At 38.4% G+C, this 25,659-nt stretch overlaps 2 protein-coding genes across 2 annotated transcripts; one reads left to right on the forward strand and one right to left on the reverse strand.

Moving 5' to 3' along the window:
- The first annotated feature begins 1,308 nt into the window (after positions 1-1,308).
- Positions 1,309-2,238, forward strand: LOC135709574 (mitochondrial thiamine pyrophosphate carrier-like). Its single transcript, XM_065231966.1, has one exon. It carries the CDS (start codon positions 1,309-1,311, stop codon positions 2,236-2,238), a length of 930 nt encoding a protein of 309 aa, XP_065088038.1.
- A 291-nt stretch (positions 2,239-2,529) lies between these two features.
- On the reverse strand, positions 2,530-24,959 carry LOC135709492 (kinesin-related protein 4-like). The gene is made up of 10 exons (XM_065231865.1): positions 24,621-24,959; positions 24,472-24,550; positions 24,238-24,413; positions 24,127-24,178; positions 17,166-17,218; positions 3,414-3,465; positions 3,152-3,343; positions 3,037-3,089; positions 2,771-2,970; positions 2,530-2,713 (listed from the first exon to the last, which is right to left on the reverse strand). Exons 1-10 carry the CDS (start codon positions 24,900-24,902, stop codon positions 2,572-2,574), a joined length of 1,281 nt encoding a protein of 426 aa, XP_065087937.1. The 5' UTR covers positions 24,903-24,959; the 3' UTR covers positions 2,530-2,571.
- Between the last annotated feature and the right edge of the window lie 700 nt (positions 24,960-25,659).

The raw sequence follows: 25,659 nt of genomic DNA on the forward strand, positions 1-25,659 counted from the left end.
TTTGCAGTTCCATGTTCCGAGTTTCCAATCGTAGTCCTTATTTCGTAGTGTAGGTCTGTGGCGATTGTTTCGATCTGATCCGTTCTTCGGTATTTGTAACTTTATATCGTGCACGTTTAGAGTCCCACGCTGGCACTAGGACAGACGTTTTGCACCGCACTTCCATGGTGAACAGACGCTCGGGTTTGGTGAAGCATTTCCTTTATCGCCGTACTATCAACAATCAATACGAAACTAACGATTTTAAATTGGCTCACTTACTTGACTAGCCTATTGTTCCCAAGCAAACGATTAACGTATCACTTCTAGTCGAAATTCTAGTACTACACAATGTTTGTTTTAATTCGCTATGAAAGTTTGACAGATAAAATGAGGGGTTCGTGGATTTTCCTATGTTTCGAGGGGTGCACCGATTAGCTTGGGACCGAAGATAGTACCAGAGCTGAGCCAAAAAGTTAAGCTCGTTTCTTCGGAACCTTCTGGTCTTAGAGTTACCTCTATGGTACTATGGTTACCGCGCCAGTGTTCGCGTCGCACCTCTTCACTTTGCTATTGCCGGACTGGCTACATTGCCCAGGCTACGCCATCCAGCTGTGTCCATGTTTCAGCTGAGTTTTGTTATCATATGACTTGGTCAGGCGTGAGGTAGGAAATTGTGGTTACCAGGTTGTCAACCTCACCATTTTGTAGCCCAACACACTTTTCAGTAATTAGTGCTAACAAATCGATTTTTCAACTTGTTGTACAAATAGGTTAGAGAACTTCTTCGGCCTAATCGCCCATTTTGGGCCTATCGAGCAGAAAACATCAAATAAATCTTTGATTTCGGCGTTAACAAGTCAATTATGCATTTTGTGCGATACTTTAGTTCTGAAACTACCGAACGAAGTCAATAAAAACGCGTGATATGAATGTTTGCACCCATTATTCTCAAAAACAAAAGAAGCGCTCCGACCGAATCAATTTTTATCTTCATCCGAATTGCCGAAGTGAATTCAATGGCGTTTGAATGGCGTTTCAATGCGTTAGGTCGAATTTAGAATCCGTAGGCCAAGTTTAGGGTTAACGATATCTCAACAATTTGTTATTTTCTATCAAATCTTACGGTGCAGTGAAAACATTCCATTTTGTGAAAAAAAGGTCCGCTCGAAAAATAGAGGCAAAGGGCAGGTTGTGCGTAGTATGCCCAAAATTAGATCGAAGCCCTAGCTATTTCACAAAAGTTTAAATGAGCGATTATCAAAGTAACCGGTGGTCTCAAATCTTTCAAACGCACAAATAAAACAAACCCCAGTCTTCGGGGCGTCAATGGACCGACCCAAGGAAGATCAAACCAAGTACGCTGGTGTTGCCGGTGGTCTAACGGGCTGCACAACGCGGACAATGTGTCAACCGTTCGATGTAATCAAAATACGCCTGCAGCTTCAGGTGGAACCCATTCATTCCCAATCACAAACATCCAAGTATCGTACCATTGCGCAAACAATCGGTACCGTTTACCGCGAAGAAGGCATTCTTGCCTTCTGGAAGGGTCACAATACGGCACAGGTCCTCTCGCTGGCACAAGGAGTGGCCCAGTTTACATTCTACGAGCGATTCAACGGCATTCTCAGGGAGTTGACCGCCTTCGAAGGTCACGATCGCACAAGAAATTTTGTCTGCGGAGCCTGCAGTGGATCGTTTGCCGCATTTACGATAATGCCGTTGGACGTGATCAAAACTCGTCTGGTATCGCAGGATCCAGCTGGAGGCTATAGAAATGCTTTCCATGCGGTCCGCAGTATCTACCAACACGAAGGCATTCGAGGTATGTATCGAGGATTAACTCCGGCCATAATTCAGATGGCACCCCTCACCGGTGGACAGTTTATGTTCTATAACCTGTTTGGAAATGCGATGAAACGGATCGAGGAGTTGCCACAGGACGCCCTGCTAGCACCGGCGGAATTGATCATATGCGGTGCACTGTCCGGATTATGTACGAAGTTACTAGTTTATCCACTGGATCTGGTCAAGCGACGACTGCAAATCCAAGGCTTTTCGAAGGGCCGACAAACGTACGGGAAGCATTTTATTTGTAGGCACATGTTTCAATGTATTTACAGAGTTGTGCATACAGAAGGCTTCCGAGGGCTTTATAAAGGGTTGAGCTCTTCGTTACTGAAGGCCAGTATAACGTCGGCGATATTTTTTACTATTTATGATAAGCTGTTATATTTGCTGAATAATAAATTTTGATTCTATATTCGCCCCAAAGAACATCCTTCTTATCTTACCTTTCCTTGTCCTAGGTCCTTCCAGAACTAACCTTCGATACTTGGGGTCATTCCGAGAGTCAAAGCGACTCATGTCACTAGTAAGTCGGAAAGCATTGGGAGAAGAGAAAGTTGAAAATGCTAGAAAAAATGATAACATTATTACGCACTGCACTAATGGAACAAATCTGGGAGTTGATTGGACAAGTTTCTCTCATATAAATTTAGGCCAATCTATTTGCAGCTGCGGACAAAAAAACAGGTTTTCGGCACAAGCTTTACTTATATTTATTGATAAACAATCTCGATACTTTTATCACGTTCCGCAGTTCTCCGTATGAATCTGTAGGTCTCCGAGGTTTTTGAAGGGCGTTCCGCAAAGTGGACACGTATAGCCGTATCCAGTGGAGTGTGAAGTTGGCTCCATTACAGTGCTATTTTCCAGCGATGGCAATCCTCTACAAAAGCAAGGTTCTCATAGTTATGAATAGTCGACTTAATTGGATCAAGTTTACCTTCCGACGAGAGTATTTAGATCACGATTCTGTCGCATTAATTCAACAATTTTTAATTCCAGTTGATTGCTCTTATGTTGGTACTGTTGAATGGTTTGTTGGAATTGGGTTTCAAAAGAAGCTTTACTATCCTGAAGCGACTGTAATTCGGTTTTCATCAGCTGTAACTGTTCCTCTCTGGAATCAATAACGGCTTGTTTCTGAAATGTTAGTTTGATTGAAGCACGTTGAATTTTTTTGTTTTAAATCAACAAAATCATTTTTACTTCACTTAGCACGGCTGAAAAACGTGTTTTCTCCATTTCGATAGTATTTTTATCTGTAAAATTAAGCTTAATAATAATTAAGTAATGACTAAAAAAAGGGCTGGCTCTATCTTACGATGCTCCTGTGATTGGCTCAGTTTGGATTCCAGTTCCTTGGCTAGCATACATTTGCTGTTGAATTCTTTGTTTAGGGTATCCAGTTTACGTTGCGTTTCCGAAATTTTGCTTAGCAATTGGAGCTTTTCCTCTACTAACTGCTTATTGACAGATGTTTCATGTTCTGACTGCTCCTTCAGTTTGTTCCGTTCTGTAAATATTGATGGTTTAGTAAAAAAAATGGCCTATTTATTCAATAATAACTTCAAGTAGGTTCTTACCTTCAGACAACTGTCGCACTTTGGCTTCTTCGTTTAATGCTTTGTTCTGGTACTGGTTCATAAAAAGAAATTAGAATAGTAAATCCATAAGTATTTAGATAGGTATATTGCTGTCTGGCAAAATTATTTGAAACTCATCAATGTATATTTGAACCTCTCAACTGAAACGGTTCTGCCTCGACAATAATTCAAGAGCAAATTTTCATTATGTCGTAAGTAACATTCGCACCAATCCGAGAAAAATAAAGTTTTGTTTTGATGACCGAAAAGTTATTCCTATTTCCAAGTAAACACATATAATCTCATAGTGATAGCAATGTTTAACATATTTAGCAGGGTTTTAATCATACAAATGCAAATCGCTAGCTTTCATGCTAAAAAATACTGGTTTTTGAGTCAAAAGTTATTATACGTCGTTTGGTGGCCCAATGCCAGTGACCAACATCGAAAAATTTTTTGATCGGAAGGTGATTACGTCAAAAAGCAATTTGACTGGTAAATAAATTTAAAAATTGGATTTGATCCTATATTCGGACAGTATATAGTGCAATAGCAGGAGAATCGATTGACACTGATAGCTCGACTTTGTTTACCTTTGTTACATTCGACGTAATGAAAATTTGCTCTTGAATTGAATACTGCATAATATTGCTGATTGCATCTGCAACTGGACTGCCTCAAAAATGCAAAAAAAAGTGTTTTAAAAGTGCACGTTTCCGTCAAATCGTTTTGGTTTCTTCGGAGTACTTATTGCTTGCATCCTAGGGAATAACAGCACCGAAAATACCAAACGATTAAACGCACTTTTATCACACTTTTTAATAAGTGAAAATGAGCTTATTTGTCCAGTTTGATGTGAAATGCGCAATATGCTGAAAAGTCGAAAAACGCGCAGAACCCTATAATCTAATAGTCCAGTTTACTAAATGACAGTTTCTTAAGCGGACCCTACACGATTGCCTTTTTTTTTTCATTTTGTTTATTTGGCAGGCTCAAATGTTATAAAAATAACTTAGCGGAGCCGAGTAACATAGAATACCAATGTTGGTACTCAAAATAAAAAAAAAAATATATAAAAATGTATTTTATCATATGATTTTTCTGGGTGGCGATCGAAGCGGCGACAAAGCGATCTTCTCCCGTGCACGCAACTTCTTTCTTTCCCGAATTTGTTACTCATTTTCATTGAACCCGAATCGTGATCGCTGCTGCTGCTTCTGAACGTCGTTTCCCGTTGCATGCTCTCCGCTACTATCGTCGGTCGTCGGGGTCGTCACGTCCATTTCGTTATTTTCAATCAGCATCTACAACCCCGTGTCCGTTTCCTGGTCGCTAATGACTAACGACTCACCTTCCACCACTACACCAGCATACGTACTGCTGCTGTTTTGTTTTCTTTCAATTAGTTGCTTTCCTTTTCCCTTAAGTTGCTTCTCCGGTTCCTTCCGAGCCTTCCGCTTGGGGCAGGAAAGCTTCCGGTGTCCGTCCGCCTTGCACAAAAAACATTTATCTTTGTTGCCATCATTAAAAATATTTCCTTTGCGATTGAAGAAATTTAATTACGTGGGGATTTCCTTCTTCACATCCATATATAAGTTATCAAACGTATCTCCAACCCTACGTAAGCAATATCATCATATTAGCACCGGCTAAGTCCAAAAGCTAATTGGTCAACACATATCGATCAGCTCACCAGCATATTGCTACATCAACATTTCAAGTGCACCGAGTATCATACTGCAGCATAAACACCTTGCGTGCAGTAAACCCAACGAGGGTATTGACATCATAAACCCATCGAACCATCCACGCATCGAGTCAGCATTCTAACCAGAGCGAAGTCCATCGACCACACGACATCGCTACCAAGGAGGACGGAAACCAGAGTCAGCAGAATGGATCACCACAGCCACGCGCCTTTGATAGGAACCATAGCTTAGCTTAGGGAATATTTCAATTAATAAAATCAGTCTTAATCCATCAGTTACTTGAGTCAGTTCCTTTTTAAAAACGCATCCGCGGTCCCCTAACTTTTAATTGGCGCAGTCGTACGGAGACGATTATCTCCCAAGTGATAATTTGTTGAATCTTAAACAATTCAAATATTCCCCGAAAAAGGGAGAGTGAGTCTAACTAAATGTGATCAAACCGCTTTGCCAACCGTGATTGAACTGCTTTACTCGAGAAAACAGAAAAAGTGAAGTGAATGCAAGGCAAACAAGTGAACGTGATAAACAACAACTAGCCCTGAAAACCTAATGCAAATCATGTATGGCTAGTGAAATTTATTTGAGACAAAGTAGAAAACCCTTAAATGCACATTGACTAAATGTTCGTGAAATTTCGTGTTAACTCAATCTAAACTGTTGTGATTTCGAAGCCTAGGGCACATCATTAATTGCTAGTGAAAGTTCGTCGCTGTGAAGCTAGAAAACCCTTAAATGCACATTGACTAATTGTTCGTGAAACTTCGTGTTAACTCAATTGATTACAAAGTCAATCATCGACCTTCCTATAAACATCAAACAAATGAACTATATTGTCTAACGAAGTGTCGGAGCATCAACGAAGAAAACAAATTCAACTACCAGCAGCATCGAACAGATTCGATACAGTCGACAGGCAACAAGACGGAAATGCTGCTTGGAATACTACTGTGAGTAACACCCCCTTTTATTCTTACTTTACTCCTTACTTCTTGTAAATAAACTACTCGCCAATGCGAAAATAGAAGATAAGCCAAAACAGAAAATTTAAAACCAATCCACCGGGTTAAAGGTGTAGAACCTAATCGTATAGCAGAGTGCATATCTGTTGTGAATACGATTAGCCCACGGAGAAATTCAATACATGCCACTGGCACAGTGATAAACTGACACAGTGTGCAATCTGATTCGCGTAGCAGAACGAATATCTGTTGTTAGACGTGTTCAGATACGAAAAGTATCCGTTTAAAATCAAAGAAAAACGAATAAACTTTCCCGGAGACCTTGCTCAAACCCAATCCACCGGGGTTACAGGTGTGTAATCGGTTAATGCAGAGCGAATATCTGACAGTGACCAGAACAAAAAGGCATCCGTTTAAAATAAATCAACCAGTCTAAGTGACGGTTTATAAATCATACCCCGACAGAGTGAATATCTGTTTAAATTGAAATAAAAGCAGAGCGCATATCTACATTCAGATTTTAAAGAATAGTCGTGTTTAACAATCCAATACAACTTTTTCTTGTATTTTTGAAGGTTTAATTAGCTTTTATGGACAGATACAGTCCATACAACCTGAGAAATCGAGAGAACATTGAAATGAATAATTCTCCAAATTCCAATCAAAACCCCATTCCACCACCACCTCCTCAACCTAACCCTCTGCCTTTACCGAACAGAAATATAAACATGGAACATGAACGGAATGAAACGGCTAGGCTATTTGACCAAGCCGACAAAATAATGAAGTCCCTTCAAACCCCGCAAGCCGTTAGAGAGCTTCAACCGTTTGACGGAAACCCCGTCAAACTACATAGCTTCATAAGGGCCGTAGAGAACCTAATGCCTTTTATTGAACCTTTAAAGAATACGCCCTTTGAAAAAATTTGGCTTCAAGCCATTAGAGCCAAAATAATTAATGATGCCGATCAAGTTTTAGAAACTTATGGCACAACTCTTGATTGGGACTCAATCAAAACCAATTTAATTGCATACTATAACGACAAACGTGACCCCGTCACGCTTACCAGAGAACTCTTCCAGACACAACAGATAGGGTCCATAGAACAGTTCTTTGGACAAGTACAGAATTTGCTATCCTTACTAATTAACAATACAAATATCTCAGCAAACAATGAACACGTAAAGGAAGACCGTATCCAAACCCATCGGGAAAACGCATTGCAAGTTTTCCTTGCTGGCTTAAAAGAGCCAATTGGGGGTAATGTCCGCGCAAGACAGCCTGTGAACATAAAACAGGCTTTCGACGCAGCCATTGAGGAGAGGAACTTCCAAAGCCGAAACGGGTTAGGAAGGCCAAATCTCTCTACACCTATACGACTTCCCAAACCAATCAACTTTCCCCAACAAGCAAGGCCCGCTCCACAACTCTCTCATCGTCAACCTTTCATACAACCAAGATCACAACCATACATACCTCATCGGTCTTCTCAATTTCAATCATACCCAGTAAGACCAAATTTCATACCCCCGCAACGCCCGAACAATGAAAACTCCAAACAACCTCAAAAAGCGTTACCAGCTCCAGAAAGGAGAGATGGCGACAGATCTATTCAATCTAGATACGTAAACTACGTTAATAGACCGCAATTCCCAAGACACCAATTCTCTCCCACAATTCCACCAAGACCAGCCAGAATAACTGAATTACGTAACATAGAGCAAGACTATGACCCCTTATACGGTCAAGTGTCTTATGACGCTCTGTACTATGATTACCCCATGACAAGTGAATCATATTATGACCATAATGATATGAATGAAAACTATTATGAAATCAATGACCCTGAGTCACAAACAAATTCCAACCAAGAAACCACTAGGGATGATACCGAACAAGAACATACTGAGAATCCAACTGATAATCTAAATTTTCAGCTGGAAACGTCGATATACTACCAAAGATAGACGACAAAAATTTTATACCTTTTATAAAAATCCCAACTCGTCAGGGATTCGAACTTAAACTTTTAGTTGACACCGGGGCGAATAAAAATTATCTATGCCCTAAATTGGTGAAACATTCCCTGGTACTCCCTAACCCTACTGCCGTATCCAATATTTCTGGTAAGTTCATTATTGATCGGTACGTAGAGTTTAACCCTTTCCCAGATTTAACTGAGAAAAACTTCAAATTTCATGTGTTCGAATTTCATAAGTTCTTCCATGGTTTAATTGGATATGAAACTCTCCAAGAACTGAAAGCGAAAATTGACACAAGTGATAACACCATCACAGTGTTAGACACTAAAATTCAAATGTTTAAGAAATACCCCCAACCATTTTCGAAGGAGGTCTCGGGAGAATCCATTTACAACATGGAAATACCAGTGTCAGAAAAATCTGGCGACTTCTTGTTAGAGGAAAATTTAGAGATCACTTCCAACATTTTTATTCATGCTGGATTATACAAAGCACAAGATCATAAGGCAACAGTCAAAATACAAAACAACTCGACGGAAAATCAGACGTTGGTCTTAGATTATCCATTCGAAGTAACACTTAATAATTTTGAACATATACTAATGGAACATGACCTGAACAACACTGAATGTACGTCAAAACCAGACCGATACAAGAAGCTTGTGGATCAACTTCGTCTGGGACATTTAAATGACGAGGAAAAGGCAAAACTGATAACCGTCATTAAAGAAAATCAGGACATTTTCCATCTTGATAATGAACCACTTACAACGACCAACGTTGTCAAACATAAAATTTCTACACATGACGAAATACCTGTGTATCAAAAAAGCTATAGATACCCTCATTGCCATAAAGAAGAGGTCTGTAGACAAATACAAAAAATGTTAAAAGAAAACATTATCCAACCTTCTACTTCTCCGTGGAATTCGCCCATATGGGTAGTGCCCAAGAAGATAGATGCCGCTGGAACACAGAAATGGAGAATTGTCGTGGACTATAGAAAGCTGAATGCAAAAACTATAGACGATAAATTCCCCATTCCAAACATCACAGATATCCTTGACAAATTAGGGAGAAGTAGATACTTCACCACCCTTGATTTAGCATCAGGATTCCATCAGATATTGATGGACGAAAGAGACATTCAGAAGACAGCATTTTCAACAGAAAATGGTCACTATGAATATCTGAGAATGCCGTTCGGGTTGAAAAACGCCCCAGCGACATTTCAAAGAACAATGAACGCGGTTCTTATAGGTCTAGCCGGAGTAATCTGCCTAGTCTATATGGATGACATCATTGTTTTTAGCTATAGCCTACAAGAACATTGCATCAACCTCAGTAAAGTTTTTGAAGCTTTGAAAAAAGCTAATTTAAAGATACAACTCGATAAAAGCGAGTTTTTGAAAAAAGAGGTCTCATTTCTTGGTCACATAGTGAACGAAGAAGGTGTAAAACCTAACCCGGAGAAAATAGAGGCAATTCAAAATTGGCCTATCCCCAACAATGAAAAATAAATTAAAGCATTCTTAGGGACATTAGGGTACTACAGGAAATTCATTAAAGATTTTAGTAGAATTACCAAACCCTTAACACAATGTCTTCGAAAAGACGAAAAAGTAGTACACACACACGAATTTTTTAAAAGCTTTCAACAAGTGTAAACAAATTTTAACTAGCAGTGCTATTTTAGTACATCCGGACTTTGAAAGTCCTTTTATACTGACAACAGATGCGTCAAAATATGCCATAGGAGCAGTATTATCTCAAGGACCTATTGGAAGAGATAAACCTATTGCATTTGCATCTAGAACTTTAAATAAAAGCGAAGAAAATTATTCCACTATAGAAAAGGAATTACTCGCCATTTACTGGGCGACCAAATACTTCCGACCCTATTTGTTTGGAAATAAATTTCTGCTTTTTACAGATCACAAACCACTCACGTGTGCAGTAAATCTAAAGGATCCATCAGGCAAAATTGGTAGATGGATGATAGCGCTACTAGACTACTCATACGATATCCGATACCGAGCAGGGAAACAAAACGTGGTTGCAGACGGTCTCTCCAGAATACCTCATGAGATTAATGCGAATATACAAGAAGATGATTCATCATCAGATGATGTTACTCAACACTCAGCAGACACTGATGACTCAGAATTCATCCCTTGTACGGAAAAACCCGTGAACATGTTTTCCAACCAGATTATTTTAAATATTGGACCCGATGAAAATGAAAATACCGGAGAACAAGTATTTCCTAAAGTTCTGAGGCATACATTCACGAAAATAAATTTTGGAGTGCCTACAATATTAAGAATTTTCAAAGAATTTATGGATCCTAGAAGGGTTAATTGTATCCATTGCCCAGAGAACTTAATAAATTCTATCCAGATGGTTTATAAAAACTATTTTTCACGGATAAAGACGTTTAAAATAGTAATCTCCCAAAAGTTCCTAATTGACCTTAGGACGGAAGCGGAACAAAACGCAGTTATAGAGGAAGTGCATACAAGAGCTCATAGAGGCATTGAAGAAAATTTAATGGTAATAAACCAAAAATATTTCTTCCCGAAATCGAAACACAAAATCAGAAGATATGTCCTATTATGCAAAAATTGCAACAAAGCAAAATATGAGAGACATCCGTATAAGTTAAGTCTAGCTCAAACCCCAATCCCGGAAAAACCACTAGACATAGTGCATATGGACATATTCATATGTAATCAAAATATTTTCTTATCAGCTTTAGATAAACTATCTAAATTTGGCATATTGATCCCTATCAAATCGCGGTCAATCCCTGATATACGATCAGGACTGACCAAGTTTTTTTCAACATACGGAATGCCAAAACTTATAGTGAGCGACAATGAACCCGCTATAAGGTCCATTGAGGTAAGAGGTATGTTGGAAGACTTAGGTGTTGAGATTTATTTCACTCCTTCAAATAAAAGCGAAGTTAATGGAATCGTTGAACGATTCCATTCAACGCTCAGTGAAATATTTCGATGCAACAAAGAGAAATATAATGAGTTAAACCAAAAAGAACTGTTTAGAATCAGTGTTGCTCTCTATAATGACACGGTTCACTCCTGTACAAAGATGAGACCCAAAGAAGTATTCTTTGGAATCAAAGAGGGAGAGGTGAGACCAAATAACATTGCAGAAATTATAGAAAAAAGAAACAAAATCTATGAGGAAGCCACTTTGGCCTTACGAAAGAAACAGAAAAAAGACCTGAATTTCCATAATAAGAATAAAGAAACGGATCCATCCTTAAATACAGACGAGCCTGTGTACATCGCACAACAAGGAGTGAAGAACAAAACCAAAGATAAGTATCGCCGATACCAGGTCATGAGAAACCACTCCAAAACATTCGAAGATCAAACAGGGAGGAAAATCCACAAGACAAAGATAAGAAGACAACGGAAATAATCATGAACCACTTTTCCTCCACAGCATAAATGATTTGTTAGAACAAAACGTAAGCATCTTTTCCATTCCAGATTCGTCCTCAATGGGATGGCAGAAGTAACTATTACGGATGTATCACGCCACGACGGATTCATAGCGTTTAGCGAGAAGGAAGCAAAGATAATTATATCACAACATTTCCACGTTCACATTGTGGACCTGGAAAAATTTGAGAGCAGTTTCCAAAACCTGCAATATACACTACACCAAATCGAACGACGTAATACGACACAACCTTTTTTCAAAATGCTAAATATAAGGATGGAACGACTATCCGACAATTTCTACCGACTTAAACCAGTACACCGACAAAAAAGAGGACTTCTTAATCCTCTTGGAACGTTCATTAAATCACTGACTGGAAATTTAGACGACAACGACTTGCTACTCATCCGACAAAGCATGGAAAACTCTAGAACAAAGACTAATTTTCTAATAAATGAAAATAATAGGCAAATAAGAATCAATCAACAGTTTGAAGCAAAGGTCAATGACCTTATAAAACATGTTAATGAACATCAGATAGAAATCCTCAGGAAAATTTCTAGAATGAATAGCAATTCAAACGTTCAGAATGAAAATTACTTGAAAGGTATAGTTCATGATATATTATTCAATATACAATTATTAAATAATCAACTGAAAGACATCTTCGAAGTAGTTCAGTTATCTAGATTAGGGATCGTATCGAAAGCTATTCTTAATTATAACGAAACTAAATCCATATTAACCACACTAGAAGATCAAAATATCTCAATAAGTAGTACAGATCAGATTTATGAATTTTTAAGCATCCAAACCTACCACGAAAAATCAAAAATCGTATTTGTTATAAAAACTCCAATTTTTAAACAAGGGTACTACCAATATGTTAAATTCGAAACTTTACCAAAAGATCGTAAAATTATATCAACATTGTTCAACTCAGCTGTTTTGGGTAAATTTATGACGTTAGTAGTAAATCATGAATGTTCTATCATAGAGAAATATAGGATCTGTAAAGTCCAGGAGCTAACCAATCTAACAGGCGATGGCTGCATCGACAACGCTTTAAGAGGAAACAACGCATCCTGTCCTTACGAAGAGCAACGAGACGAGATGGACATCAAACAGATAAACGAACATACGCTGATAATAAGGAACGCCATCCAACCTATCCTTCTAACCTCGAGCTGCAACATTAAAACTCGAAAAATGACCGGAACTCTACTGATCAGCTACAATAATTGCACTATTTCCATCAACGGAATCAACTACGATGGCAGAAAAACCGTGGATCATCATGACATGAGAATAATCTCAACCATTGGAATAGACTTCCAAGCTACAACCATCCTGAAGAAAACTGACCTACATCAAGTCAACTTGCTAAGAATTGAAAATCTCAACCACATCAGTCAACTGAGAAAGGACCACACAACCCTGGAACACACCACAACTGGACTTCTCACCCTGTTTGCAGTAATAATTATCGGGTTAACTATTTGGAATCTAAGAGGACAATGTGGAACAAACATCAATCTACAAGAACCAACAATAGAGGTAAAAACATGTAAAACATTAAATACGCAATCTTCTTTATCTTCAGACGAAGAACATAAAGAATCCAACCCACCTTCTTTCGAGGGCTCACCAAACTCGATCCAAGTGATATATGAAAAAATTCATCTGGATAACAAACAGCAGCCGAGATTTCAGTTCTAGCATGCACGAATCATCAAAAACGTCAGGAGCACAAATAAGATTCGAGACGAATCTTCTCTAAAAGAAGGTTTAGTTATCAAACGTATCTCCAAATAAGATTCGGGACGAATCTTCTCTAAGGGAAGGTCTAGTTATCAAACGTATCTCCAACCCTACGTAAGCAATATCATCATATTAGCACCGGCTAAGTCCAAAAGCTAATTGGTCAACACATATCGATCAGCTCACCAGCATATTGCTACATCAACATTTCAAGTGCACCGAGTATCATACTGCAGCATAAACACCTTGCGTGCAGTAAACCCAACGAGGGTATTGACATCATAAACCCATCGAACCATCCACGCATCGAGTCAGCATTCTAACCAGAGCGAAGTCCATCGACCACACGACATCGCTACCAAGGAGGACGGAAACCAGAGTCAGCAGAATGGATCACCACAGCCACGCGCCTTTGATAGGAACCATAGCTTAGCTTAGGGAATATTTCAATTAATAAAATCAGTCTTAATCCATCAGTTACTTGAGTCAGTTCCTTTTTAAAAACGCATCCGCGGTCCCCTAACTTTTAATTTATATACTGCGTATCCCTGTAATTGTAATTGTAATTGTAATTGTTCAGTGCATAGGCTGTGCCTTCCGCTAAGAAGGCTTATCTAGGGACCAACCCCCTAGTCTATACACCTACTGTCCTTCCCGTTGCACTCGTCAGTTCGTGCGATACTCTAGACACACATGGGTGGTCGTATCCGGGTCCTCCCCTGGGTAGGCTCGTGTCCGTCCAGGTTCTGGTACATTAACTTATCTATATGCATGGTAATTATACTTTTAAAACTCACCTTTTGATTATAATGTCGAAACTGAAACTAAATAAAGGTTAGCGATCCATATAAGGTGTGTGCTGCGACGGAGTAGTAATTGAAGGAAATGAGGTTCTGATGTGAAGTATAGGTAATTCTAAAATAGGTAAATCAATTAATCATTAGCTGCTAACAGTTACTAATAAATGGGTACGATAAATCACTCATCAATGAGTATTGCCACTCCCACTGACAAATGGGCAAAACCTTAATCATAAATGGATATTCGATTCCTACCGTGTATTTAAAGTAAAGTTAGGATCTTATCAAGCAAGCACACACCTTTTACGATTCTTATCCTACTTACGGTTTCCTGCACATACGACTTTTCCTAGATACAAGCTTCGTCCAGTATACATTGGCTATCTCCAACCGGCATGATCCTTTCTGTCTGCTTCCTCTTGCCGGTGCAAGTTTAATTCTTCTTTTCTTGTTCGAATTTTCTTTTTCTTTTATTGATCTTCTGGTCGTGTTCCCATTTGTCCTCAGGCAGTTAATATTAGTACATGATAGGAAGAAAGAAAGAAATAGAACAAGTTAAGTGTGAGCCGCATGCATTGGTTACTTATTTGGGTCATGGTGTTGTCTTCCCTATTTATTTGCCTCTATTCGCTCTCATATCGCAACGTTTAACTCTGGATCAACAATAGAAAAGGGCCCATCAGCACTCGCAAACAAACCGCTCCAAAGCCCCCCACTCACAAAGCGAAGGCCACCCACGCAAACCAACACCATCATCGGATAGGGGAAACTTCCACCTACACGAAGATGGTGTTGGCCTGCGTGAGCAGCCTCCGATCCGTGAGGAATGGGCTTTGGACGGCTGCCCACAAATGCCGATGGGCCCCCCTCCATTGTTGATCCAGAACTCACCCCCTTCCCTCACACTATTATGGTCGGAAAAGAGTACCCATATTTAGTAATCTATCGCGAACTGCGATGCAGAAGATATTAATAGCAAACTAATCTGGAACTGGTCTAAGACATATGACCCAGTGAGTATTGACACCTCACACTGTTGTGAATGAGCACGGACGCGAGATTTACTAGAGTATTAAATGCAAAACGCAAATTCAAAATAAAACTTGACAAGTCATCGTCAATCCCCTTATTCTTGGGCAGGGTCTGACGATGTGAATCTGATTTTGATCAGTGAACGGGCCCCATATGGTACATTTTCTCACTATGAACATGTCATTTCCAGCCTATCTGAACTATTTAATAAATGGAAGCCATAACATGGGTTACGCTTCCCCTGAGCGGGCCCTCCGCATCCTATCTCTGTCTTATCTCAAATGCCAATGGTTTGAATGTATCAATATATACATTGGAAATGACGTTCAATCAAATAAACCCATACCCCACTCACTTGGCCAGGCTTCAGAATCGTCCAGTGGGCAGTGCGCTCTACACTCCAAGTTCCCTTTCTTTCAAATTCAACCCAAATTTGATATTTTACCCCTTTGAGTGTTGATTAATCACAATGAAACATTGTGACAGAGCACGGACTTGAGGTTACTAGAGTATTAAATAATCTAGGTCCTATTTAGGATTATATCTGAAAAATCCAAATTTGGCCAACGCCCACCGCGTATCCCTGTATATACCTCAAAACACAGATCAGTTGGAAATTTCTCCCGGATGATGCGTTTAATTTTCCCTTATTTCCCCAGTACTTTATCCAGCTCGTTGTCGGGTACCTCTGGTGGCAAGTCATACACACGCACATATTTAATGAATTCACCAGCATGCGACATGCGTACCTATGCCGTCGTTCCATTCGCATAATGGAAGATTAAATCCTCCGAATTGAATGTCATACCCCGTTCACATTACAGCGTATATCACGTGATATACGCTGTCTTGCATTGAGCACTTATACATCTAGTTTTCACTGTAAATCCTATGTATGAGTGCTCATTGCAAGACAGCCTATATTACGTGATAAGGCTGTAATGTGAACGGCGTATCAGAGCATGGAGCATCGCTTCCTCTGATTTGAACTTTATTCCCTTTCCTCACCAATGCGATAAACAGCTTCCATTTCAGCCGGATCCGCGTCGAGTGCTTTGGCGAAATTTACAATCTCTCCGATGTTTGTTTTAGCATCACAATAGCTGAAGCTAAACTTGATGGTGTTTTTTACTTCACACATCTTGCACCGTAGCAACAAAAGGCACCGAACTGCTTGCAACTGCAACGAACAACCTATATATTTTGCGCATTTCACACCAAATAAGCGCGTTTTCACTTATTAAAAAAGTTTGATAAAATTGCAAGTTTACGTCTAATCGTCTTGGTGTCTTGGGTGCACTTATTCCTTATGATGCAAGCAATAAGTGCTCCGAAGACATCAAAACGATTTGACGGAAACGTGCACTTTTATCACACTTTTTGCATTTTTGGGACAGTCCAGTTTCAGATGCAATCAGCAATAATAGCGAGTCTCGAAAACAGGCTATCGCGTGGTTCACAACGAAATAAAAAATCGACTGCTGCTGTAGACAGCTGTGGGACAACTGACGATTGCTTTTATTGACAATAATCGTATTGTCAATACATTCTATATTGACGTCAATACATCGATATTGACAGTATTTCTCTATTCACATCATCAATATCATCGTCAATAATTCCCCTTCGCGTCAATATATTGATACGTGTGGGGTTCGCCAAATGTAATTTAATGTATTGACAATACGATTATTGTCAATAAAAGCAATCGTGTAGGGTCCACTATAGGATGAATACAGAAATATTGTCAATACCTATGTATTGACGTCAATACAGAATGTGTAGGGTCAACTTTACAGTCGTTCGGTTACTGCCTCCTGTCAAATTTCATCGATGAATTCAAAAATCAGCTGATCAGAAACGTCTTGTAAAATGCTCTAGGGTAAATGCACCAAAAGTGGAGGTACATTAGTGCAATGTGTTCCTAAAGTGGCTTATGAAGTCTCCAGTCTCCATAAGCCACTATAGCAACACATTGCACTAACGTACCTCGAGTATTGGTGCGTTTACCCTATAGAAAATATTCTCCTTGTCTTACCACATCCAATTCCGTTGTCTTTTCTGAAAGTTTGGTTTTCATATCGGTGTAAGCTGTAAATAAAGAAAAAAATAGTATTACTGGTTGTAACTAAAAATGAATTGTTAAAAAAAATGCAAAAAGTGTGACTCAAGTGCAAGTTTACATCAAATCCTTTTATTGTCTTCGGAATACTTATTTCTTACTTCATAAGGAATAAGTGCACCGAAGACGACAAAACGGTTTTATGTAAACGTGCACTTATATCACACTTTAAATATGTGAAATCAAGCTTATTTGTCTAGTTTGGTGTGAAACGTGCAATATTTACTGTTCAGCTACAAATCTTCTTATTGTTAACCGAAGCAATGATCCCCACATGTCACATATGAAGATTTTTTTTAAATTATCGGATAAAATGGGTGAAATGTTGCCCAAAGATAGAGTTCGTCGAGAGCTCTCAATTTCAGGGCTGTTACAACAAGCGCTGATTTCACGATTTTCGCGGATTTATCGCGGATTTGAACTTTCAGTCGTGGAAATTGCGGAAACATTAAATGATGTCGCGAAGGGACTGATGTGCTGTCACAAAAATTGTGGAATTCATTGTAATCTTTCCGTTCCGGATTATTTTGCTGTCATCAATTTTGTTGTTCATTTGGCTCTCAATTTTTTACCTGTTCAAATCAAACACCCTGCAAATAATCGAGAAATGATCTCAATTCCATAAGTCACACCGGATTTACACGGAATTTCCATGGGGTCTGTCCAATGTGCGATATTTCCATGTTTCTTTTTATTTTCAATATGAACATAGCATTTTTCGCTGTCAAAATTATAAACGAATCGTATATATGCGAGTAATTGTCATGTATACCGGATATTCTAGGTTCTCCAAATCGTCCTGGAGTTTAGTTGATTTGTTCTACTATATCAACCAAGACTGCAATAATGTCTGTAGTATCGAAATATGTCCAAACAGATTCAAAGTGTCTATGTGGATTGTGCCCGACCTATTGTTACTTATACAAGATGTTATAGGTTCTGAAATCATTCTGGAGATCAGATTATTTTGCCACTAGATCACCCATGACTAATTCAATATCTTTAGTATCGAAATATGTCCAAACAAATTTGCAGTGTCTATGTGGATCATGCCAACCTATTTCCGTGTATGCCAAATGTGCTAGGATTTTCAAATCGATATTTCGATACTACAGATATTATCTCAGTTTTTGTTGATCTAGTAAAACAAATCATCTGAACTGTAGGACGATTTGGAGAACCTAGATCATCTGGTATACGTGAAAATAAATCATACATTATCTATGTAGACACTGTGCATCTGTCTGGAATTATTTCGATACTAAAGACATTGTCCCAATCTCGGTTGATCTAGTAGATCAAATTATCTGAACTCCAAGACGATTTGAAGAACCTTGAACATCTGGATTGCTCGGAAATAGATCATGCATGATCCACATAGACACTTTGAACCTAATTGGACAATTTTCGATACTACAGACATTATTGCAGTCTTGGTTGATCTAGTAGAACAAATCAACTGATGTCCTGGACGATTTAGAAAACCTATAATTTCCGGTATACATAGTAATAAGTCGCGCATGATCCACAAAGTCACATATAGGAGAAATGTATGTAATGTCGGTCTAAGTGTCCTTAATTTGGGCCCATACATAAATTCAGCAATCGACTAAATTTTCAATAGTAACCAAAAATATCCATTAGTACCGTCCTACAGTGGGGCAGCGAAGCCATTCGCGTGGCCAAAACCTCTAGCGCCGTTGGTTTGCTTTCTACAGCGATACAATGTTCTACAAAGTTGCTCAATATTAAAAGCGCCATTTTTTGAAAGTTTCTTATTAGTTCATTTTTACGCCGCATAGGTGGCACTCGAGTCTATCTTTTGAACGGAGCATCCTATCTGAATGGTGTTTCCTGCAAAGTTGTGTAATTTGAAGTGTTGAGAAATGTTGTCGAAGACATTGAAACTCTATGACTCATATTAAGCGAGATATCGGGCAATTAGGAAAACTAACCTCTAAAATTGAGTTTTCCCCTTTTTTCACCCATATACGTCAAATGTATAAGTTTTTTACTCTGCTAATTATCAAAATGGTTGGACTCATCCAATAAATACCCATTATTTTATATATGATGCTTTATTAAAAAGTTATTAACATAAATGTCTCAAAAAAGTGATGCATAAAAATGTCTATTACTCAAAATATAGCAAAAAGTGGCAGCCAATTTTTTTACAGTGATTAGTGTAGACCTTGTTGAGTAATATAACGACCACAAATCAACAGGCAACTGCAGGCATTTTCATATAACATCGTTTGAATATTGTATATTGTTAATTCTTTCAAATTTGTTGACACTTTGCTATAGGTGATAGATTGTTTAATAAGCTCCGATTTATATTTGTTCGAGGTAAATTGTGGACTGTAAACTGCACTATTCATTTTTAAATCGATTATTAACGGTATTAATTTTTTTCTACGAAGCACACAAGTATCATTTTTGTCAATTTTCATCGCTTTCCTAATATTTTCAAAAACGTGATTGTCACGAACGTCCCACGGGCATGTTTTTTTTTATTTAAGCAACTCAAAAATTTGTACACGCGTAAGCTGATACATTGTTGACATTTGAAACTTTGTGTTTTTTTTTGTTATGTTGGCAGTGCTAGTCACCGCGGTACAGTTGGCAACTGGCGAAGTTAAAGAGATCTCCAAGCGCAATCTCACGAACACTAAAATCCAACATCCATTTATTAAAATGAAGAAGAAACAAAAACGTACGGCGATATCACAACTACTTAAAAAGGTAGCACGCGGTATCACGCACACTTTTGTGCATCTGGAGAACTCTATTTGATTCAATGCACGGAAAAAATTAAGAACCTAAACTCATCAGGAATTCATCCATGCAAGAAGTCATGTTGCATAACTGAAGTACAACTTAACAATTTGAAAGTAGACAAAATGCTCAGTGAGAACCGCAGTTGGATTAAAAATCATAATAAGAATTATAATTTGTATTTCTGATTGTGTGTAATCTATTCATCTATAACATCTTATCATGTTTTACACACAAAGCAAAATTTCAACAAATTTGAAAGAATTTACCATATGCAATATTCAAATGATGTTATGTAAAAATGCCTGTTGTTGCCTGTTGATTTATGGTCGTTATTTTACGCAACAAGGTCTACACTGATCACTGTAAAAAAATTGGCTGCTACTTTTTGCTATATTTTGAGTAATCAACATTTTTATGCATCACTTTGTTGAGACATTTATGTTAATAACTTTATAATAAAGCATGATATATAAAACAATTGGTATTTATTGGATGAGTCAAACCATTTTATTAATTAGCAGAGTAAAAAACTTATACATTTGACGTATATAGGTGAAAAAAGGGAAAAACTCCATTTTAGAGGTTAGTTTTCCTAATTTCCCGATATCTCGCTTAATATGAGTCATAGAGTTTCGATGTCTTCGACAACATTTCTCAACACTTCAAATTACCCAACTTTGCACGAAACACCATTCAGCTAGGATGCTCCGTTCAAAAGATAGACTCGAGCGCCACCTATGCGGTGTAAAAATGAACTAATATTAAAGTTTCAAAATATGGAGCTTATAATATTGAGCAACTTTGTACAACATTGTATCGCTGTAGAAAGCAAATCAACGGCGCTAGAGGTTTTGGCCACGCGAATGGCTTCGCTGCCCCACTGTGCGCCGGGGTCGCCCCATAACTGAAAATGATACATCGTTATTTTTTTTCAAAGTTTACAAACGATACTCCTTTAGCTCAGTCGGTAAAGGCGCAGCTACAAAGCAAGTCAGTCAATGCTGGAGGCGTCTGAGTTCGAATCCCGTCCGGTCTATTAATTTTTCGGGTTGGAAAATTTCTCTACTTCCTTGGGCATAGGATGGTACAGGCATAGAAAGCTCTCAACTAAAATGTGAAAGTACTTCAAAGAACAGTAATTTGAGAGCAGGCAAAAATCTAATATGCTATAAGCAATAAGCTTGAAATGCCATGTAGTCTAGGGGAAGTACAACTTGATCTGGAGTAATATTTAGTGTAAAAATTGCTCATATTGGTAGTTATTATAGTTTTTAGTATAAATATTAATGATAATTGTCAAGCGGAAAGCTACAAAGTAAATCAAATTAACAGTGTAGCTTTAACGCACACACTCAATGACGTTTCACCGTTGTTGTTTATGTTTGCTGCAGCTTTCTGTTTCATCATTCTTGCCTAGATTTTCGTTTTCGGCTTCGGCACTGGACTAGGCAAGTTTCCCCAGCAGCAAATCTCTCCAAATTGCAGGCTCATAGTGAATCGAGCGTAATACGACCACGGAACCATCACTCTATTATTTTGAAAACATCTGGCACAAACCGAATAAAAAGTCTGGCAAAAATCTGGTACAGCAAATTAACATATGGAATCTGCCAGATTTCTCAAAAAATCTGTCCGGTAGAGCTGAAGTTTCTTTAGCTGTACCGGATAAATCTGGGAACCTGGCAACGCTGACCCTGGGACTACGTTTACAGGGGCGGCGTAGTAAGTCGATTCCAGTTTCTATAGGACGACAGCACATTGGTTTGCAGACGAAGAAGAATTCGTGGAAATTATTGACTATTTCCTGGGAATGTGCACTGAGATCAGCTACCAAAGAATGCCGAATTTATGAGAACAAGAAGCGGATTTCTGTGGAGGTGGCCAGCATGATCATCACACTTGTCTCTCGTGTGAAATCCATTTTTGATCAAACGAATGTCAAATGTACACTTAAAACCAAAAATTGTCAAACACAAAAAAACAACTGTCAGACTAAGTGTAAGATACGTAAATATCAAACATATTGAAATATTTAATTATTGATGCTGATACTTGGAGCTGTCCTTCCCCTAGCATGTAGTAGTATACAAATAGTATTTTTAGGCATGGAAATAGTTTTTTTTATAACTTTATAACTTTGGAAGTGCATATAACGGGTGTTCAATAAAAATGAGTATTTTGTCAGGGTAGTGAGCTACTTCGGCCTAATCGCCTATTTTGGGCCTATTGAGCAGAAAATATCAAATAAATCCATGATTTCAGAGTTAAAAAGTCAATTCAAGAACAACATGTGAAAAGGGCATACAAGCTTTTTGTAAACAAACATTCTAATGCCCTTTTCTCGCCACCCATATGACACCAACGCAAACCATCAACATCACCAGATAAGGGAAGCTTTCCCCTTCCCGATGATGTTATTAGTTTGTGTGGGCGACCCTCGGTTGGCGAGAAGAGGGCCTACAAAGGTTTGTTTACAAAAAGCTTGTATGCCCTTTTCACATGTGGCTCTTGAATTATGCGATTGGTACGATACTTTATTTAATAAGCTACGGAAGGAAGTCAATGAGAACGCGTGATATGAAGGTTTGCACCCATTATTCCCAAAAAAACAAAAGAAGCGCTCCGACCGAATCAATTTTTATCTTCATCCGATAGGCCGAAGTGAATTCATTGGCGTTTCAATGCGTTAGGCCGAGTTTAGAATCCGTAGGCCGAGTTTGGCGTCAAGAAGAAGTGTTAGACTTTTGATAATATCTCAACGATTGGTTTATCTTTATCAAATCTTACGGTACATACGGAAAAGTAAATAAATTTGGAAGCCATCAGTAATAATAACATTCCGTTTGGTGCTAAACTGCGCTAGATTAAGAAAGACTAAGTGCGGGTTGTGCTTAATAGGCCGGAAATGGGGTAGTTAACCCTATAGCTAGTAAAAAAAATGTTTCAACAGATTCAGTATTTTTTATTAAAAACATAATGTTTATTCTTCAAAAAAAAACTTCAATGAATATTGGAAAAGGGGCCCTGGTCAGCCGTACGACGCAACTTAGTCGCGATGCTCTCACAATACCGCTGGACGGCACTGAAATCATTCTCATTTTTTATTGAACACCCGTTAAAACACATTCTTAACTCAAGCATCGTAGAAAGAACGATTTATAGTGAAATGATAAGGAAATTATGGCAGCAATCCATGAAAATATAATCTGAAAAATCAGTGGCGTCACGTAGCCTCATTTTTTACCTGCACACCAACTTTGAAAACCTACACAGTTCGGAAAAGTAGTGTAAATTTCTGTTCAATATGATGCAAATAAATGGAGCGTCACATATCATATACGTTTACATTATATATCATGTAAAGTTCAAACACATATCATGCAATGTAGCAAATATTGTATACAAAAGCTCATCTTTGTAAACAACATTGTTTGCAAGTTGCTCGGCTGCGTGAAATGAAATACAAGTCTACGTGAATAAATGTTTACATCACAATTAAAATTCAGAATTTTTATCTGTGTATGTTGTGGCCATTTTCACTCGAATTTGTAGTGAAATTAAGTGAATACTAAAGTTTTACTGATTCTCTGCATTTTGCCACCGATTCGAGCAAAATGGCCATGAATCAGGTTTTCAAAATTGGTGCACAGGTAAAAAATGAGGTTATGTGATGCCACTGTGCAGTGGGGCGACCCCATACAAAAACCGGTCGTAATGATTTGTTTTTTGTTTAAAATCGTAACCAACATACCTTTTAAGTAAGTTGATGCTCCTGATTCCACATTTTGTTAGAATAATGGCTGTATATAGACCTTTGGCCAGCTTTAAACATCTAAATCTGGTGATTTTAATCAACTGAAAGCTTGACAGTTATATAAACTTTCAGCTTTTTAAGGAATTAAATAACAGTCTTTTTCATGGACCCCATCCTGATTTTTTTGATTTTTTTTTCATTCATATGATTATAAACTCTACTTGGGGGCAACATTTAACAAAATTCTAAGACAATTCGGCCCAAACCTGTCCAAAAATTGTCGAAAATCCCCATATGGCAGCTATGGAAGCTCAGTTGAACTGGACGAAGGTAACATCTTACCTGTAACAATTTTTCCAAACACTTTCTCGAGATGTCGGTTATCCTTTTCCAGCTAAAATGCACAAATATCATCTTTATGTTTCATCCATAATTTATACAATAATATCATACTTCTTTAATCCTAGTGAGATCAGCTCGCCGTTGCTGTTGATGCAGAGTAGGTTTCGGCTTGCTGTCGGGTTTCGCTGGCTCGTTGCTATTTTTTGGGTCATTTTTCTGAGTAGCATTCGGCTTATTCGCTACGTTCAAGTCAAGGTTTACTTTAAGATTAAGATTAAATCTGGAAACTATGCAGAGTGGTTGTAATTTTTCGTAATCTTTTCAAAAACAAATATAGATACATACCAATGGGGTTGACTGCTGTTCGCAATGCTCGCGAAATCCACTTGGCATAACGTTGCTGCTTTTTATCATCACAGTTGACCTTTATCGAAAATTACAATCAGTTGTAAAACTTTCTCAGTTGTAAAACCACAAAAACCCAACTCACAAACCTTCACCGATACGCCCTTTTCCCGGTCGGCATCAGCCTTAACGCCGCTGCTTTTCCCAACCGCTTTTCCAGTTGATTCATCTTTTCCCGCCCCTTCTTCTCGATCACAATCCTCGGCTGAAGCTGGAATGTCGTCCGATGCTTCGTCATCCGGTTCGTCTACGTCGAGATTTTCACACTGCTCATCATCATCGTCATCGTCGTCGGCGAGAAAGATTTCCGGCATTTCCATCACCTCGGCGCAGATCGTTTCCATCCGAGCGAATATCGCATTACGAGCCATTGTTTGATGGGAATTATCAGCAAATATTACCTTAAGTTAGGACGGTTTTTACACAGATTTGCGTCTGGATGCAGCCGGAAAAATGTATACAGTTGGTAAAAATAGCCCTGCATCGAACTCGAAGGGAGCATGCGCACCATGTTGAGCATGATTACTGGTAGAATGGGTGATTATGGTAATGAACCACTTAGCTTTCTCATAGATGGCGCTGTTTCCGTGGTTACTGGCCACCCAAATCCCCTAGTAAAAATTTAGAAAAATGGAAATAATATATACCTTATTACGGTGCTTTTCCTTTTAATTCTACTACTATTGTATCATTTTCGCTTTCACTATTCACTTTCACTATTTACATTCACTTTGCAAAGTTTGCAAGTAGTAAACGAAATACGTATTAGCTATAGTTTTTTTCAAGTGATAGTTAAAGTAAATAGTTAAAGTGAATAGTGAAAGTGAAAGTGATTCAATAGTAGTAGAATTAAAAGGAAAAAAAAACAACGTAATAAGGGTTACAATTATTCTACTAAAACGCTCATCAATCAATGTAGGTAATAATATGCTTTCAACACAAACCTGTACCAACCGATGGAAACTAACGATTTTAAATTGGCTCACTACTTGACTAGCATATTGGTCACAAGTTAATCTATTAGCGGACCCCATTCTAGTTGAAATTCTAGTACTATGTTTGTTTTGATTCGCTATGAAAGTTTGACAGATAAAATGAGGGGTTCGTGGATTTTCCTATGTTTCGAGG

This window comes from Ochlerotatus camptorhynchus, unplaced genomic scaffold, assembly GCF_037179485.1.
Source record: "Ochlerotatus camptorhynchus isolate MF236.1 unplaced genomic scaffold, CSIRO-AGI_Acam_v1.1 ptg000361l, whole genome shotgun sequence".
Classification (NCBI taxonomy): domain Eukaryota; kingdom Metazoa; phylum Arthropoda; class Insecta; order Diptera; family Culicidae; genus Ochlerotatus; species Ochlerotatus camptorhynchus.

Coding starts and splice junctions, on each gene's coding strand:
- LOC135709492 (XM_065231865.1), bottom strand. CDS start 24,902: ATGGCTCGTAATGCGATATTCGCTCGGATGGAAACGATCTGCGCCGAG. Junction 24,551..24,620: donor AAAAGGGCGTATCGGTGAAG/GTTTGTGAGTTG, acceptor TTTTCGATAAAG/GTCAACTGTGATGATAAAAA. Junction 3,344..3,413: donor AGTGCGACAGTTGTCTGAAG/GTAAGAACCTAC, acceptor CAATATTTACAG/AACGGAACAAACTGAAGGAG.
- LOC135709574 (XM_065231966.1), top strand. CDS start 1,309: ATGGACCGACCCAAGGAAGATCAAACCAAGTACGCTGGTGTTGCCGGT.